This window comes from Haliotis asinina, chromosome 3 (genome assembly GCF_037392515.1).
Source record: "Haliotis asinina isolate JCU_RB_2024 chromosome 3, JCU_Hal_asi_v2, whole genome shotgun sequence".
NCBI lineage: Eukaryota > Metazoa > Mollusca > Gastropoda > Lepetellida > Haliotidae > Haliotis > Haliotis asinina.
The window spans coordinates 53176999-53192472 of record NC_090282.1 but is presented as its reverse complement, the minus strand read 5'-3'; the positions used below and the strand labels follow the sequence as shown (position 1 = coordinate 53192472).

General features: G+C 40.7%; 1 protein-coding gene across 2 annotated transcripts in view; it reads left to right on the top strand.

The window, feature by feature from the left end:
* LOC137278159 (myotubularin-related protein 9-like) overlaps positions 1–15474 on the top strand; it is a 71137-nt gene that overhangs the window by 46012 nt on the left and 9651 nt on the right. For both annotated transcript variants that reach the window (XM_067810332.1, XM_067810333.1), the window contains exons 10-12: positions 687–825; positions 8648–8732; positions 15322–15391. In XM_067810332.1, coding sequence (XP_067666433.1) covers positions 687–825; positions 8648–8732; positions 15322–15391 — 294 coding nt within the window. The remainder of the gene's footprint in view (positions 1–686; positions 826–8647; positions 8733–15321; positions 15392–15474) is intronic.

Sequence of the window (15474 nt, the reverse complement as noted above, 5' to 3'; positions counted from 1 at the left end):
TGTCGAAGCCATATGCATAAGACCTATGGTAAGGTAAGTTAAAAATTTATTAAAATCTAAATATTTTAGATATTTAAATACTTACCTTACCATAGGGCGGTGACTCCCTCCCAACGCTGGATGCTCCTCCCCACTGTGGACTCATCGGACCTTTCTTTCCTGCTGCCAGTAAAAGTGAATTTTGGGATGGCTCGCTTTCCCGCGAGTAGGGAGATCACGTCACTTCCGTGACTACATCCGTAGATTATACGAGGTAGCCATTCAGGGAATGGCGAATCAACGTCTGTCTGATCTCTACTAGCGAAGCTTGAGGTAATATGCATAAGACCTATGGTAAGGTAAGTATTTAAATATCTAAAATATTTAGATTTTAATAAATTTTTACTTTATTTTTATATATTTTTATGGGTGTAAGCTACAATGTGGTAAATCTACATGCCAAATTATTTTGGCAAATCAGAAGCAAGTTTTGCTGTGTATATGAATTCATTTTGTAAAGCAATTGCAAACATGGAGTGATCATATTTAGTAGGGCAGATGGTTCACTCATTGTCTATATTATTGAGCATATTGTTGAGCATTTAACTGTAAGACAGTAACTAATGGTAATAATTTTATGTTATGCATAAAAAACACGTGATAGTGGTAAAAGGGATAATAATGTCACACACTTTCTTGTTTTTTAGGTTTGAGGCACTTGTGGAACGTGAATGGATACAGGCAGGACATCCTTTTCGCAGTCGTTGTTCTAAGTCAGCATATGCTATAACCAAACAGCGCCAGGAGTCACCTATTTTTCTTCTCTTTTTAGATAGTGTGTGGCAAGTAAGTGTCATACGAAAGCCAGTCTTTCCATGATCACTTAACATTTAATGTGAACAAATGTTCATGCTGTTCAACTAAGAAGAAATATGATGTTTTTGCTGAATTGTCAGTAATACTCAGATGTACAAGACTGACACATTTCTACCCAAATTTCAAGATCTACAGCCAATATATACAATGTGTACAACTAACTTACCACTGTGTGGCAGTGAGAGGGCAGTTCATAAAGTTGTCAGTGTCCAATCAGGATATCCTACAGATGATACACAACTATGAACCACGAGGGAATATGGCAATAAATCTATAGGACATAAGTTCATGGATTAAAAGAGAAATTATATGACCTTAAAAGCTGTTCCAATATCTGCACATTTAAATATACTTATACACTAATTATGAACATAAATAACACCGTATAATTTGCAAGTTAATTTGTTGGTTCAGCAGCTAAACTATTTGCCGAGAAATGTATTGGACCTCTGACTTGTAAAACTATCATCTGACCACACTGTTTCATGAAAGAAAGTTTAACTGTGGGCAACGTGACTTACATAATGAAGAGATAGGGAAAAGGCAGGCAATGCAATTGCACTTGGCATTAGATTGAAACTGGATGTTGTGAAGTGAATAGTTATGTAAGTGCTGGGTTGACCCTATTGTAATCTATTCTAACTATGCTACTTCTGTGATCTAGCTTGTACATGTACTTGAAGAAAGAGAAACAAAACAGATTAAAACATGTTTCTAAAATATTTATACAGAAGTAATATAATCATCTTGGCCACACAGACATGACATTATGTCAAGCATACAAAAGTGACAACTGTTTGTGATACACCACAGTTTGCATTGAAGTGCCCCAGTGCCATCCATGTATGTCACATGGCTAGGAATCAGCTGGATAACAACTGAATCTTGTTTCCATTCACTACGTTACAACTTACATTTTGGACATCCCTGTATCCTGTGGGGTGTGTGTGAGTGAGTTTAGTTTTATGCTTAGCTCAGCAATATCTCAGCTGGAGAGCAGCAGTCTAAATAATCAAGTCTGGGCCTGACAAGCCAGTGATCAAAGTGGAGAAAGAAAAACATGAGTAATGTCATTTGAAAATACACAGGCCAATATGTGCCATCAGAAGTTGTAGTAGATCAAAATTCATAGATCTAGTCTGCTGTTCACTGTTCAAGTTTGGTTTTTATTGGACCTCCAGTTGGCTGGCTAAACACTATGCAAGAAACACATGAAATTTACCAGTGTGTGTTTGTATGGTATTATGAAGTGTGGTGTTTATTGGGCCTCTAATTGGCTGGCTAAACACTATGCAAGAAACACACGTAATTTACCTCTTTATGTTTTTGTATAGTATTCCAACATGTGGTGTTTACTGGACCTCCAGCTGGCGATCCAAACACTATCCAAGGGGAACATGTGTTTCTGATAGTCAATATACCAATAAACTCTCTGGACAATTTATCCCTTTTCCGAAGACCAGATTAGACTTCTGTATGTGATGAGACAGCAGATCACACACCCAGCTGAACAAAGTAAGGAAACATAACATTGCTACATATGGTCTAAGGTTTCTATAACATTTTTATATATGCAGCTATTGATTGTATTTAGTTCCAAACTTTTCTGAAACGATCTCCAGTATTCAAGCATATGCGAATAAACATTGTCTTGGAGTACTTCTATTCTTAGCTGACCACTGAGGACTAGTTATATCTGTCACAGAACCCTAGTAGCATACAGAATAGGAAATTTCACAAGCACACATAGTGTGTAAAGTAAATTAATAAATTTTTAAACTTATCCTATCTCACATTATGCAGCTCTCTTCTTCTTCAGTCATGTGTGGAAACATGCTATGAGCTAAGTTGAATCAAATCCTACTGGCCTCTGATCACCCGATCTCTGCCCCTACCTGACCTCAGCACCTGTCAATCATCTCTGTGCTCGTGCTGCATGCTCTGATGATCACATGCTTCTCGTTCTCTTTCTTGTTGGTGCGGCGTATGTACGTGTTTTTCACTGATAAGTTTGATTATTCTTTCAAGAAGATGGGTAGATCTAATTGCAATATTTTGACGAAACGGAAACATTGCAGCACTTGTAACAGCAACTTTTCTGCGGCTGACCTACACGCTATGTGTGTGGATTGTTTGGGATGCTGTGAGTGGTCACATCACTGTACTTTTCGTATGAACTTAGATGACAAGGCCTTTTCTGAGTATCGTTGCTAGTCGGCATTTAGCAGACAGAGGGGATCAAATGAGGGCTCTTCTACATCAAAATTACCTAAGACAGAGCGTCTGAAGAAGTTTGCGGCACGTCGATCTTAGTCTAAGTCTCTTTATGAAGATATTTTGGAGGGAGAAGCCTCTGACTCCTATTTTAGAGAGAATCCCTGGCATTTGTTGATATTGCGGTGTAGGGGTCCAAGCAGAGAGCCTACTCACCATTTCTGGTTGAAGATCGTGAACTATATTTGGATGGTGCCATCAGGAAGGTTATGGCACCTCTCAATATGATTTTGATGGCATCTGAAGCAGTTGCTATGGCAGTCTCACATGCATCTTCACAGCAGGCATAAATTCGGGCTAGACCTGTTTTTGGGCATTTTTCTTCTACACACAGCAATGCTTCATGGAGGTCCTCTCCATTTACCCTCATGGGAGGATAGATATCGCACCAACCTCTTCCGTCAGCCTTGGTCAGATAGATCGCAGGGCTATTTGGAAGTGGCTGCTTGGATGGGGAAAGATGCTCACCTACAAGTTTTAGTAGAATTGCTGACCCTTGGCTGTTTACATGGGTCATGAAGCCAACTGTCAGCTTTCTTCATCATAGGAGGATAGTGTCCGACGCTTACGGCCTTTCCTATTGGAACATGGAGCTCACAATGTGGCTATTTCACCAATTGGGTTGGCTGGTCAATCGGCAGAACACAGAACTGATCCATGATTCAGTTCATTGTTGCGGTGTTCGACACAGAGGTGAACAAACTGTTTGTCCCGAGGGGTCATTTCTGCAAGATGCAAGGTCTCATTCTGCTGGCTTTGTCTCAACCCAGGACAGTACGTCAGTGGCAAGAACTCTTTGGGTCTTCTGTCATCAGCTCTGACATTGACCCTTTGGGGTCAACTACAACTTTGACCATTGCAACTATTTCCAGCTCCTCATATCAGATTGTGTGATTCGCTTGCACTGATCACTCTTCCCCTGGAGCTGCATCCTTATCTCCTGTAGTGGATGGACAAGTTGAACTTTTGTGGTGGAGTTTGTTAAGAGGCGTTTAGCCCGTCTCACCACCTGAACGTAGATGCATCTACAAGGGTGGGGAGCTCACCTACTCCATCTCCAAGTTTCTGGGCAGTGGTCTCCCACAGATCCAACTTTCCCCAAGGAAGTTTTGGCCTAGGATATTCTTATCTTGGGAAAAGTTTGGACTAGGCGAAAGTCCCACACCCGCCCACCCACCCGTGGAGATTCTGACCTAGGTTGGCTTCCTCTTCTCCACCCTTTCTCTTATATCAAAAGGGGGAGATTCTGGCCTAGCTAGGCTACTTCTTCCCCACCATTGTTCTTATATCAAAATGGTGAGATTCAAGCTAGGCAACTTTCACACCCTTGTTCTAATACACATTTTTGCCAGGTAGTACATTCTTGCCTTTGACTTTTGTGTAGTGACTTGAATGTATACATGTATGAACAGCATATATCTCTAGAGAAACAGACAGAGTGGGATAGGCAATGTATGTGAGTAGCAGGGGGTGACCGGTTTTGTTCGATATGAACTCATCAGACCGTTCTGCAGTGGCTCTGCAGCCCTTTATATACTTTGTATGCGCCGGTAGGAGGCGATGTGACATCACAGTAAGCAGGTGTTGGTGGTTGATGTTTATGACATCATTAACCATTGTGCATATTTTCAGTGGTTCAAACGCTGGTGGAGTTGAGCCAGTGCCGCTGGCGGGGCGTCAAATTATGTTTGGCAGCAGTTCAACTTATGGAAGGGTTGTGCCGGTGTTGCTGTCAAGGCTCTACATTATTTTGGGCTGATTCAACTGCCGGCGGAGTACCGCCAACACTACCTACCGGTAGGAGGCACAGCTATGGTATCAAACTTGCACCGTCATATGCCAATATATTCATGGGGGAATTAGAATCTGAACTCCTCTCACAACATGTTGACAAACCGTACATCTACATCCGCCTCATTGACGACATTTTCCTAGTATGGACACTAGACCTATCTCGCCTGCAAGCTTTCATTAAATTCCTTAATGAAGCTCACCCCACCATAAAATTCACGGCTGAATTTTCACCTCATAAGGTAGTTTTTCTAGACACATGGTTCAGTCTAGACAAAGAGAACAAGTAGTGATATTTCTCTGTATTGCAAGCCCACTGACACACACTCTTATCTGTTGTATAAAGGGCCCATACAGTGAGTTCCTTAGACGCAAGCGCATCTGCTCCTCCACTGAGGAGTATGAAAAACACAGTCTCAACCTCATAAATTTTTACCTAAAACGGGGATATCCTAAGAGACTCTTACAACAGAACAAACACAAGGCTGACAGCAAGGACAGGAGCACCCTCCTGACACCCCACAAAACACCATCAAAAACCAAACAAAAGGCCACGATCTTTGTATGTGACTTTAACCTTATGAACATGGAGCTCAGCACCATTATCAGAAAGCGATGACATTTGCTATCGGGATCTGAAATATGCCCCAAAGTGCTCAAAACACCCCACATTGCGACCTACTGGAGAAATAAAACCCTGAAGGATCACCTTGTATGAGCCACACTAGAATACCCCACAGATCAGTGGCCAGGTGGTCACTGAACATTTCTGAAAATTGAAGAGCTGAACATTTCTCATCAACCAATATCAATTTGGCTTCAGTTTTACATTTGATATCTTTCATAATGATGTAATGAAAGGCATCTCCAAGGAGTATGCGCTTAGCCTCTTGTAAATTCTTGTCAAGTTTGAGAAACACCTCTCCGGATCTAATCAAGATTATGCCACAAGTGACACAGGTACACAAGTATGGAATTGAGAATCTGCTGCTGAATAAAATGAAGGGATTGATCAAATTTCTTCTCAAAAGATTTCCCTGTAATCCATATAGGGATCAGAAGGTGTCTGCAGACAGTCCCCTACGGGTACTGTGAGATCTTCCAGAATAGCCAAGCTTAACTGGAATCCCAGTAGAAGATATTGAAATTCCTCAGTGTCTGCCAGGAGAGATGATGAGGGAGACACCATTCTGATGGGTCTTTGGCATCAACTAATTGAAAATGTCCCCAAATCACCAACCATTTCACCTGTGAGTAACCTGTTTTAATGGAATGACCACATTATTCACCCATTTATTTAGAGCTGGTTTAGTGTAAGATCCTTCATCTGAGAATGTGTCACTTGACAAAGACATGTCAGAAATGGTTGATTGAGCATGTCTGAACCATCCACATGATTAATTGACATGTGTTAAACTGCAGATATACATGTATGTATCTCAGCATGCACATTTGTTAGCATTAAGGTGCAGTCCACGTCCTGTCATGATTTCAGATCTGTGATTCTGTTTGTATAAAAATCAAATATAAAATAAAAACTTAAGGACAGCCAACATTTGTGTCAAGTCAGTAGAAGCCATGATGAAGAAGGGTTCATGGGCTATTTGCCTTACGATTTCTTGCACAGTGAGACTTGAGCCTTCACAGAGAGAGTTCTGCTTTGTAGTAAATGGTTGCTAAAATTACTCCTGCATATATCCAAGCCAGTTCTTGGATTTTCAGTGCTTGTTCACAAGGAGCAAATCCACCAATTAAGGGAGCAGATGCTTCTTGATTGAACTGATGGTTTACCTGTGGTTCATAATTCATCCTAATAAATGAGAGGTCCTACCTATAATCTGCTTACAGAGGGACCTGATTCCTCTGTTTCAGTTATTCTATGGCTTTTCGATGATCTTATTATCTCAGAACTCTTGATGATCAAATGGCAATGTCATAGTTTGATGTATCGTGAATAGTAGAATTGTTTTTTAACTTAACGGTCACATGCAACATAAGACACTACTTTGCAGATTTTGATACCTTTTGGTATGTACTTACCAAAACAAGTGTTCAAACGATTCATTAATTTTCCCCCAGCGCCAGGGGAAAAGTGGTTTCAACAGCTATGCTGTGCTGTGCTCATAATGCATGTGCAGTGAATAGGTTTGTGGATCTTGAAACAGTATGCCTGTTCGGAGTATGAGGTTGTGAGCAGTAGTCTGATCTCAGTTGTGTATGCAAACAAGTGGATAATCTACATGTTACATACATGGTAACAAACATACTGAATTTAGTAAGCAGACTCAGTCACAGAAAAAACTTAATGTCTGGTTTATTGACTCCTATATGTCTGCCTTATTGTCTGCTGATGACAATATGCAATGCACAACTGCAATCATTGACCACATCCAATTTAAAATTAACACCTATAAGGCTTATAAGCTATAAACAAAAACCCAGCTAAACATATCGGCAAATGAACCAGTGCCTAATGAAAAGAATTCGCTACACTTAGTCACACCCACCAGCACTGACTGGATTCGGTATCAAGGGAGGTAAACCCAAGTCAAAATATTGCACTTTTGGTTTCAAATATACGCTTATAATTCTGTTTATTTGTTTTTTCTTAATCAGCAATGCATTTTATATATTATGAATAAGTGATAACTGTGTTTTAATTATTTTTTAAATTTAATCTCTTAGACAGAAATTCTGATATAGGTTTAAGTTGTGTCCTCTACATTTCTTCATGGGTGCCATTTCAGGTCATTTCCCTAACACTCAAGTACTTTACTATAGCTTTATGTCAACATGTACTCCACCCGACTTTTACAAATACATCCCTCTGAAACTTGTTTCCAAATCTATTCGATTTGATGTTGTCTCTCTTCATAGTAGGACTGGTGAAGTGAGTGAGTGAGTTTAGTTTTATGCCGCACTCAGCAATATTCCAGCTATATGGCGACGGTCTGTAAATAATCGTTGAATGAAGATACTCCAAATATCTCAAACACAATTAGCTCTAAATCAAATTCACATTTTATTAAATCTATTGAACTATACAGTTCACTCTTACTATTTTTATTCACATACTTTGAAGTTCACTATAAGTAGTAACTATTATGTTGCTTTTTACGCAACGTTTCTATTACAAATCCCCCTATTGCAATTACCTGTTGCTACCTTGCGATACAAGTCCCAACTAACGGCAAACATACAAGAAATGACGTGTGACGTCCCTTATGCACGTGAAAAGCAAAGTTTGTCTCTGGGTGCGTTTTTGCGCAGTGTTCTCCCTGCTGCGTTTGTTCAACAGCTCTCGTGTCCAATCGAGTCTGGATGAGACAATCCAGTGACCAACAACATGAGCATTGATCTGCGCAATTGGGCACCGATAACGTGTCAACAAAGTCAGTGAGCCTGACCACCCAATCCCGTTAGTCTTATGACAAGCATAGTCGCCTTTTATGGCAAGCATGGGTTGCTGAAGGCCTATTCTACCCCAGGGACCTTCACAGGTCGGGAATCTTCTATACTGATGTCCCAATGATTGCCTGACATGGATGGTTGAATCCTCATCTTCATATTGTTATCTATCTGAATACTGGGTCTTTTATGAAATATGCTGAATGGCCTTGTTTTCGACATGGTTTGTAATGGGTGTTTCTACCTTTGTATAGATTTTGACTGTCTGCTCAGTAATTTTTTTCTATGCATTTTATTTGTGTGTGTGTGTTATTTTCAGATTTGGCAGCAGTTCCCTTGTTCTTTTGAATTCAACGAGGACTTTCTGGTGTTGCTTTTTCAACATGCATACAGTTCTCAATATGGTAAGTAAATTATCTGTATCATGTTTTAACTTACTGTCTAAAATCAACCAAAGTCAAAAGTATATACTGCATCTGGAGCTAGTGACATACAGTGTATACTGTTTATGGGACTACACTTTCAATTTTAAATCAAATTTAGAGCTATTGTACTTTCATTGATCAGTGATTTTCCAACACAGCATGTCTATCTCCTAAGTATGTTCGTGTCAGAGCACTTGTATATGTAGTGTTTAATGGCATTGTATAGAAATATATTCATGTATGCAATATTTGTAAATTACTTTCCATATAGGCATAAGTATGCACACCCCACAGTTGCACTTTAAATATACAGGCAGATACAGGTAATATCTGCCACTGACACATATCTTATTTAACAGTATATAATATGGAGATATTTGGTGAACACTCATGATTTGAATTTTCTACTGGTGCCTCCCACTGTCTGATATTTCTTGATGTCTTCGTCTTTACACTCACAGTAAAATTTCATAAAAATTCATTTTGAAATTCATGACTAGGGAATTATTCCAAACCATGAGAATTATTCTTTAAAGATGCATGTAATTATAAGCAATCAAAGTACATTTTCAGTAACTATGTAGTGTCATGTTACCTTAACCTCCCAGTGGCTATACAGAATATTTTTGTACTTACCTTTTGTCATCTTATGCATACTTACCGAAGCCTTCGAAAACAGACTGCAGAAATTGAGATCGTAAGCTTGCTAACCTAATACTGGTGGGTCAATTGAAAACAACTGGGTCACTGGAAGGGTCACTGCAATCGATCACATGGCCACATCATGTACAATTTACTGGATGTAATACCAACACAGTGAGATGGTCTGGCTTTCCCTTTGCTTATGCTTGGGAACCAGAGTTTACAAGAAAGTTGCTTTGTCAGCCCTTGTCTGCTAGATGCCTGTTCAATGATGCCATTAGGGGGATCTACAAGGAATATTATTTATTTACAGCCACAGAGATAGCACTCAAATCTTTTTGTGTCACCTGTGAAAAAAATCAGTGCCGAAAACTAGCTCATTGGTAAGTGTGCCTGTGTCTATCAGGCTGGCAATGGCATGCAAGTAAACTTAGGTTACGTTACACTCCACCACTGAGTCTAAGAAAACTTAGTAGAAGGTCACATAAGGTAACCTTTGAGCAGCCAATGTCCGTCCAATGAAACGTGAGACGGTTAAATAGATTTAACTAATCAGACAATAGCTACTATTTAGGGATCATAGGGACTTTCAAAATATTCAGGTCACTGACACAGATCTCTCCACAAACAAAAATCTGCATATAACACAGTTATTTGACCTGCAGTATATACACTTTGGGGTTTCTGTTGACACGGTTACCCTTACCTAATATTTCCACAAGATAACATCCTTGAATATTGCCAAAAACACTATTTTACTGTACTCTACTCACCGTTGTCATGGTTGTACGTACGCCCTGTGTACCACCCGGAAGTGAGCGTACGCTAAATAGCATTCTGAATCATTTGGGTACAAACCTTTTCGAGATAAAACGTTAAAAAGCTATGAGGAAATGTCCACTTTCGCGATTTGGTAAGCTGTGTTCTGATTGGTCAATCTCAAAGGTTATGTGACGCAACCTTCCATAAGGTTTTGTTCGACTCAATTGTAGAGTGTAACAAAAAGTACTGAGGATAAGTTTACTTAGACTGGGATGATCTACCTCTGGTGACTCCAGCAAGAGGGACAATCCACAGCTGTCACCAAACTGCATGATGAATGCCATTGAGACATCAGACATTCACAACTGTTACCTGCCACCCCCAGTTGTCCAAATCCATCCCACACATATAGGCTGTAGACTGGGGATCTTCTGTCCCAATGTGACATTCCTGGAGGATCCTTTTGTTGTAAACTTACTGAAACTAGTGTACCAACTTCACTCGAGCAGACAGCTGCCTCTGTCCATCCTGCCAAGGCAAGCATTTACTCCTTGGCCCAACATCAGCAAATAGCAGAAAACATCCAGATTTTGCTCAACAAGTGGGCCATCAAGCTTGTGCAGGAACCCAACGACAATCCAGGGTTTTACTTGCTGACCTTCCTCATCCCCGAGAAAACCACTGACAAAAACAGAATGATCCATGTTATGGTCCTGCTTTACAATCTTTACCTGCTAGATCCTCCTCGTGTACAAATGATTTTATTTGGCCAGCTTCGTTCCTAGATCTCACTTGGAGATTGGCTTGTCAGCCTAGATATACAGGATTTGTACCTGCTAGTACCAATATTCGTGTCATTCAGGAAGTACCTCCATGTTTACTTAAATGGCCAGCATTTCCAGTGGTTGGTGCTCCTGTTCGTAATTTATTCAGCCCTATAGCTGCTCACACACATCACAGCTCCGAATGCAACATATGTCATATTTACTAGAATTTGTACTTTACTAAGAAAGTGAAATCCCAAATATGACATATTTGACCACTTTCTAAATGGCATTGTGTAATCATAGCTTTCGGCCATGGGAGTCATGCCAGTTTACACTTATCAGAGGGGTACACAAAGTACGCAGTCTAAACTACCAGTTGTCCAACTTTCATTTTTGTGGAAGTCGCGGTGGCTGAGCAGGCTAGGCGGCTGACTTTGTGTGCTGGCGATTAGGTGCCTGACTCTGAGGATGCGGGTTCGAATCCCGGATGGGACTCAACCGAAAAAGTAATAGAATTTGTACTTTACTAAGAAAGTGAAATCCCAAATATGACATATGTTGCATTTGACCACTTTCTAAATGGCATTGTGTAATCACAGCTCCAATTACTCATATCCTTCTTCTGCAGGGGATAGAATTCAGTCCTTACATAGACAACTGCCTCATGAATCACTGGGATCATCAAATCAGACAGAATGAGTACAAGCTCCAACTGTTTCGTTCATTTGGGGTTGCTGATAAATTAGAAGTCACTTCGGGAGCCCTTCTCAGATGCACTCACTCTCACTCTCTCTCTCTTTCTCACTCACTCACTCACACACACACACACACACACACACACACACACACACACACTGCATATCGGACAATGCAACAGTGGTTTGGATCATATGCAATCAAGAATGACTGGCTCATATTGTCTTCTCAATCAGACGTTCCAGTTATTTGAGATTCTGGATCACAGTTGGAACAAGAATGCTCTCTCCAAACCTGGCAAACCATCACCCACAAAATGGATGCTTCATGTGGATGTTTTCAATCTTGCTTGCCAGTCCCATTACAGACCCATGTTAGACTTGTTCATCACAAGCCAGAAAATCAACTTCTTGTGTATGTGTCTTCTGTTCCAGAGCAGTGTGGATAGTGGATGCCCTTTCCCTATCTTGGGAAAATCTCAATGCCTATCTCTTCCCTCTTCCTTTGCTACTAACAGAGGTCATTACAAAAATAAGGCAAATCACCGTGGGCCTTCAAGGGGTTGGTTCCCTGAGCTAAAGCGTCTTTCCAACCCAAATCCAGTTTGTCTGCCCAGGTGTAGAAATCTTTTGCGACACCCTCACAGCAGGCAACTTCACCCACACTGAAGTTCAGTCTTTGTGTTTGTGTCATCTGCACAGGACCTTGAAGAAAAACGGTTATTTGGATAGTGCATCAAGAATCATCTCCCAAGTCCATTAGATTTCAACAAGGGGACTTGTTGCAATGGCTCACTATTGAACAGGTTTGTTCATCCCATTCTTATCGATATTGTCAACCTCGCCTCATTTTCTTGCGGAATTTCTTCGTCATCTGTCAGGAATGAGAATTTTCCGCAAATCCACAGAATTCTGTGGCACTGGTGTCATTCATGACATATGTTTCAGTTAACATGACTCCATCCCATTTTCCTCTTTTTTCACTCATACCCATTTTCATCCCTGATTTAGGAATTCTCGTATTATCCAACGAGCCCATCAATTCTGTTTGGCAGTGAAAACAAATGAGCTGCAGGCTTTGTTGAAAGCTTTCAAGCTTGATTTTGTTGATTCTCTTCAATGCAAGGTAAAGTTTCGTTCACCGGCTTGGGACCTCAGTGTTGTTCTGCAACACTTACGAGGTGCCCTGTATGAACCTTTACCTCAGGCGTCTTTTGACCAGTTATCTAGAAAGACAGTCTTTCTTTTAGCATTGGCCACAGCTGAGATTCACGCCCTTGACAACAAGAAAACCCACCTTGAGCAGTCTCATGGGTCTGCCTATTTAGGTCTGCCTATTTAGGTCTTTTATATGACTTTGTGGTCAGCCAGATCAGAGATTCACCATCCCACTACTTTCCTCTGTGGTAGGAGATGAAATGGCAGAGTAACTCTCCGTTTGTCCAGTAACAGTTTAGAGTACATTTCTAGGTCATCTGCCAGATGGAAGGCAAGGAAACGTTTCTTCATCCCACTGTCAGCAGACTCAAAGGGAGAGGTCATCAGGAATACTGTGGCTCTCTGGATATGGATGACAACCCTCAATGCCTATGAGGCAGACAGGTTACCTCATCCGAAAGCGATTAACCCATCTGTTGAATTCCTACGCTTATGGAGAGCATGTTTTTGGAAGTCTAACACTGTTTTCACCGGCCACTACCGTCCAGATGTGTCGAGGATGTTGTTATGGTTGCACAACAGCAGAGGCATCCTTCTACTCACTAAGGTACAAGGCATTTGTTCTCTTCCTTTAGAGCAAAGTTCTCAGCCTGAGTGTTTTTTCCCCACCAAGTAGAGACAGGTGGACAATGAGGACAATCATTTAGTGAATCATAGACACAAGAACTACAAACGTACTAATAGTTTTATCTCAACTACAGCTCTTTTGGTAAACCTACCCTCTGAAATCATCAGAAATGGACAAAACTGAATACAGGGCAGTCATCAAGTACTTGCAAAAGAAAGGGATGTCTCCAACACAGATACATGCTGACATGGTCTCCACTCTAGGGGATGATGCTCCTTCATTTTCCACAGTAAAGAAGTAGGCTGCAGAATTTAAGCGTGGCAGACACACGCTCAGGAAGGCCTTCAACAGCAACCACTCCAGAAAACATCACGCGAGTGCTCGATATGTTGATGGATGATCGACGATTGACTACTCGACATATTGCTAGTGTAGTGGGCATCTCTCATGAGAGGGTTGAGCATATTATCACCAACGAATTAGGAATGACTAAAGTTTCTGCAAGATGGGTGCCAAAGCTCTTGACAGCAGAACAGAAACGTGTCAGGTTCCAGACATCCCTTGACAATTTGCGTCGTTTTGAAGCAGATCCCGATGATTTTGTGGCACGATTTGTAACCATGGATGAGACCTGGATACATCACTTTCAACCAGAAACAAAACTGCAGTCAAAACAGTGGAAGCATCCTGATTCACCAGCTCCAAAGAAAGCTAAGTCTGTTCCTTCAGCTGGAAAGGTGATGGCATCAGTCTTTTGGGATTCCAGGGGTATTCTGCTCATTGATTATCTTGAAAAAGATCAAACTATCAACGGCAGATACTATGCTGATCTACTGAACCAGTTGCGAGAAGCAATCAAAGCCAAACTACGAGGGATGATCGCTAAAGGTGTCCTCTTCCACCAAGACAATGCGCCTGTTCACAAATTGGTGGTGGCCATGTCAACAATCCGCGATTGTGGCTTTGAACTCATTGACCATCCTCCTTATTCACCTGATTTGGCTCCTTCTGACTTCCACCTGTTCCCCAAAATGAAAAAGGAACTTGCCGGTCGCCATTTTGCAAGTAATGATGACATCATTTCCGCTGTGACTGATTTTTTTAGGGTAGCTGAAGAAGATTTCTTCCTGACCAGGATTCGGGCCTTGCAGCATCGCTGGCAAAAGTGTGTGAACTTGGAAGGGGACTATGTAGAAAAATAAATTACAAACGTGGACTTTGTAACTTTTTTTCACAGTGAGGCTTATAACTTTTCAGCCAACCCTCGTAGTTTAGCAAGGTTTTGATCTTGACTTTCAGAAAGTAAGGCAAGCATGCATAAGATGATAAGAGGTAGGTATACTGCCCATCAAAAGTTTAGACTCACTGAAAGCACTGAAAGCTATATGTTTTGTACATGTCTGTGTTTACATCAAAGATGAATTTTTCCACTACTTTCGGGGATACAACAGCAGATGTAGTGCATGAGGATCCTGCATCAAATTGCTGAAAAGTATGTTTTGTTAAGCAGTCACCATTCTTCACTGAATTTCATCATTTATGGAACTCTTTTCAGCATTATGAATTTGTTATATAATACATCAGGTCATGTGTAGACAGTACCTTTAAACAGAATGGAATATTTTGTGTAATCTAGTTTAAAACAGTTGACTGAAGTAAATTGTGAGTTACACTTGTGAGTTAGTTATTACTAATTTCACAAATGTACACAAAAACATGGACAAATATGTGTTGGCTTTGATATATTGTGTGGTAAATCATATCATGTAAAAACTGTTCTTTCTCCAATGATAATTCACTTTTTTGGGATCAAATATCCAGTTCTATGGGCAAGAACATGACATGATGGTAATTGTACAGCACGTGCCCCAAGGGAAGTCTGGTTTGTTCATTCAACAGAATGTTTTCCATTTCAGGGACATTCCTTTGCAACAATGAAAAGGAGAGAGCTGCTCACCATTTAACAACAAGGACTGTCTCTCTATGGTATGACAAATTCTCTGTAATGTTGACTGAACATTGGACTGAGCTGTAGCGGTTCACTTGAACACTTGAATCCCTTGTTGTTC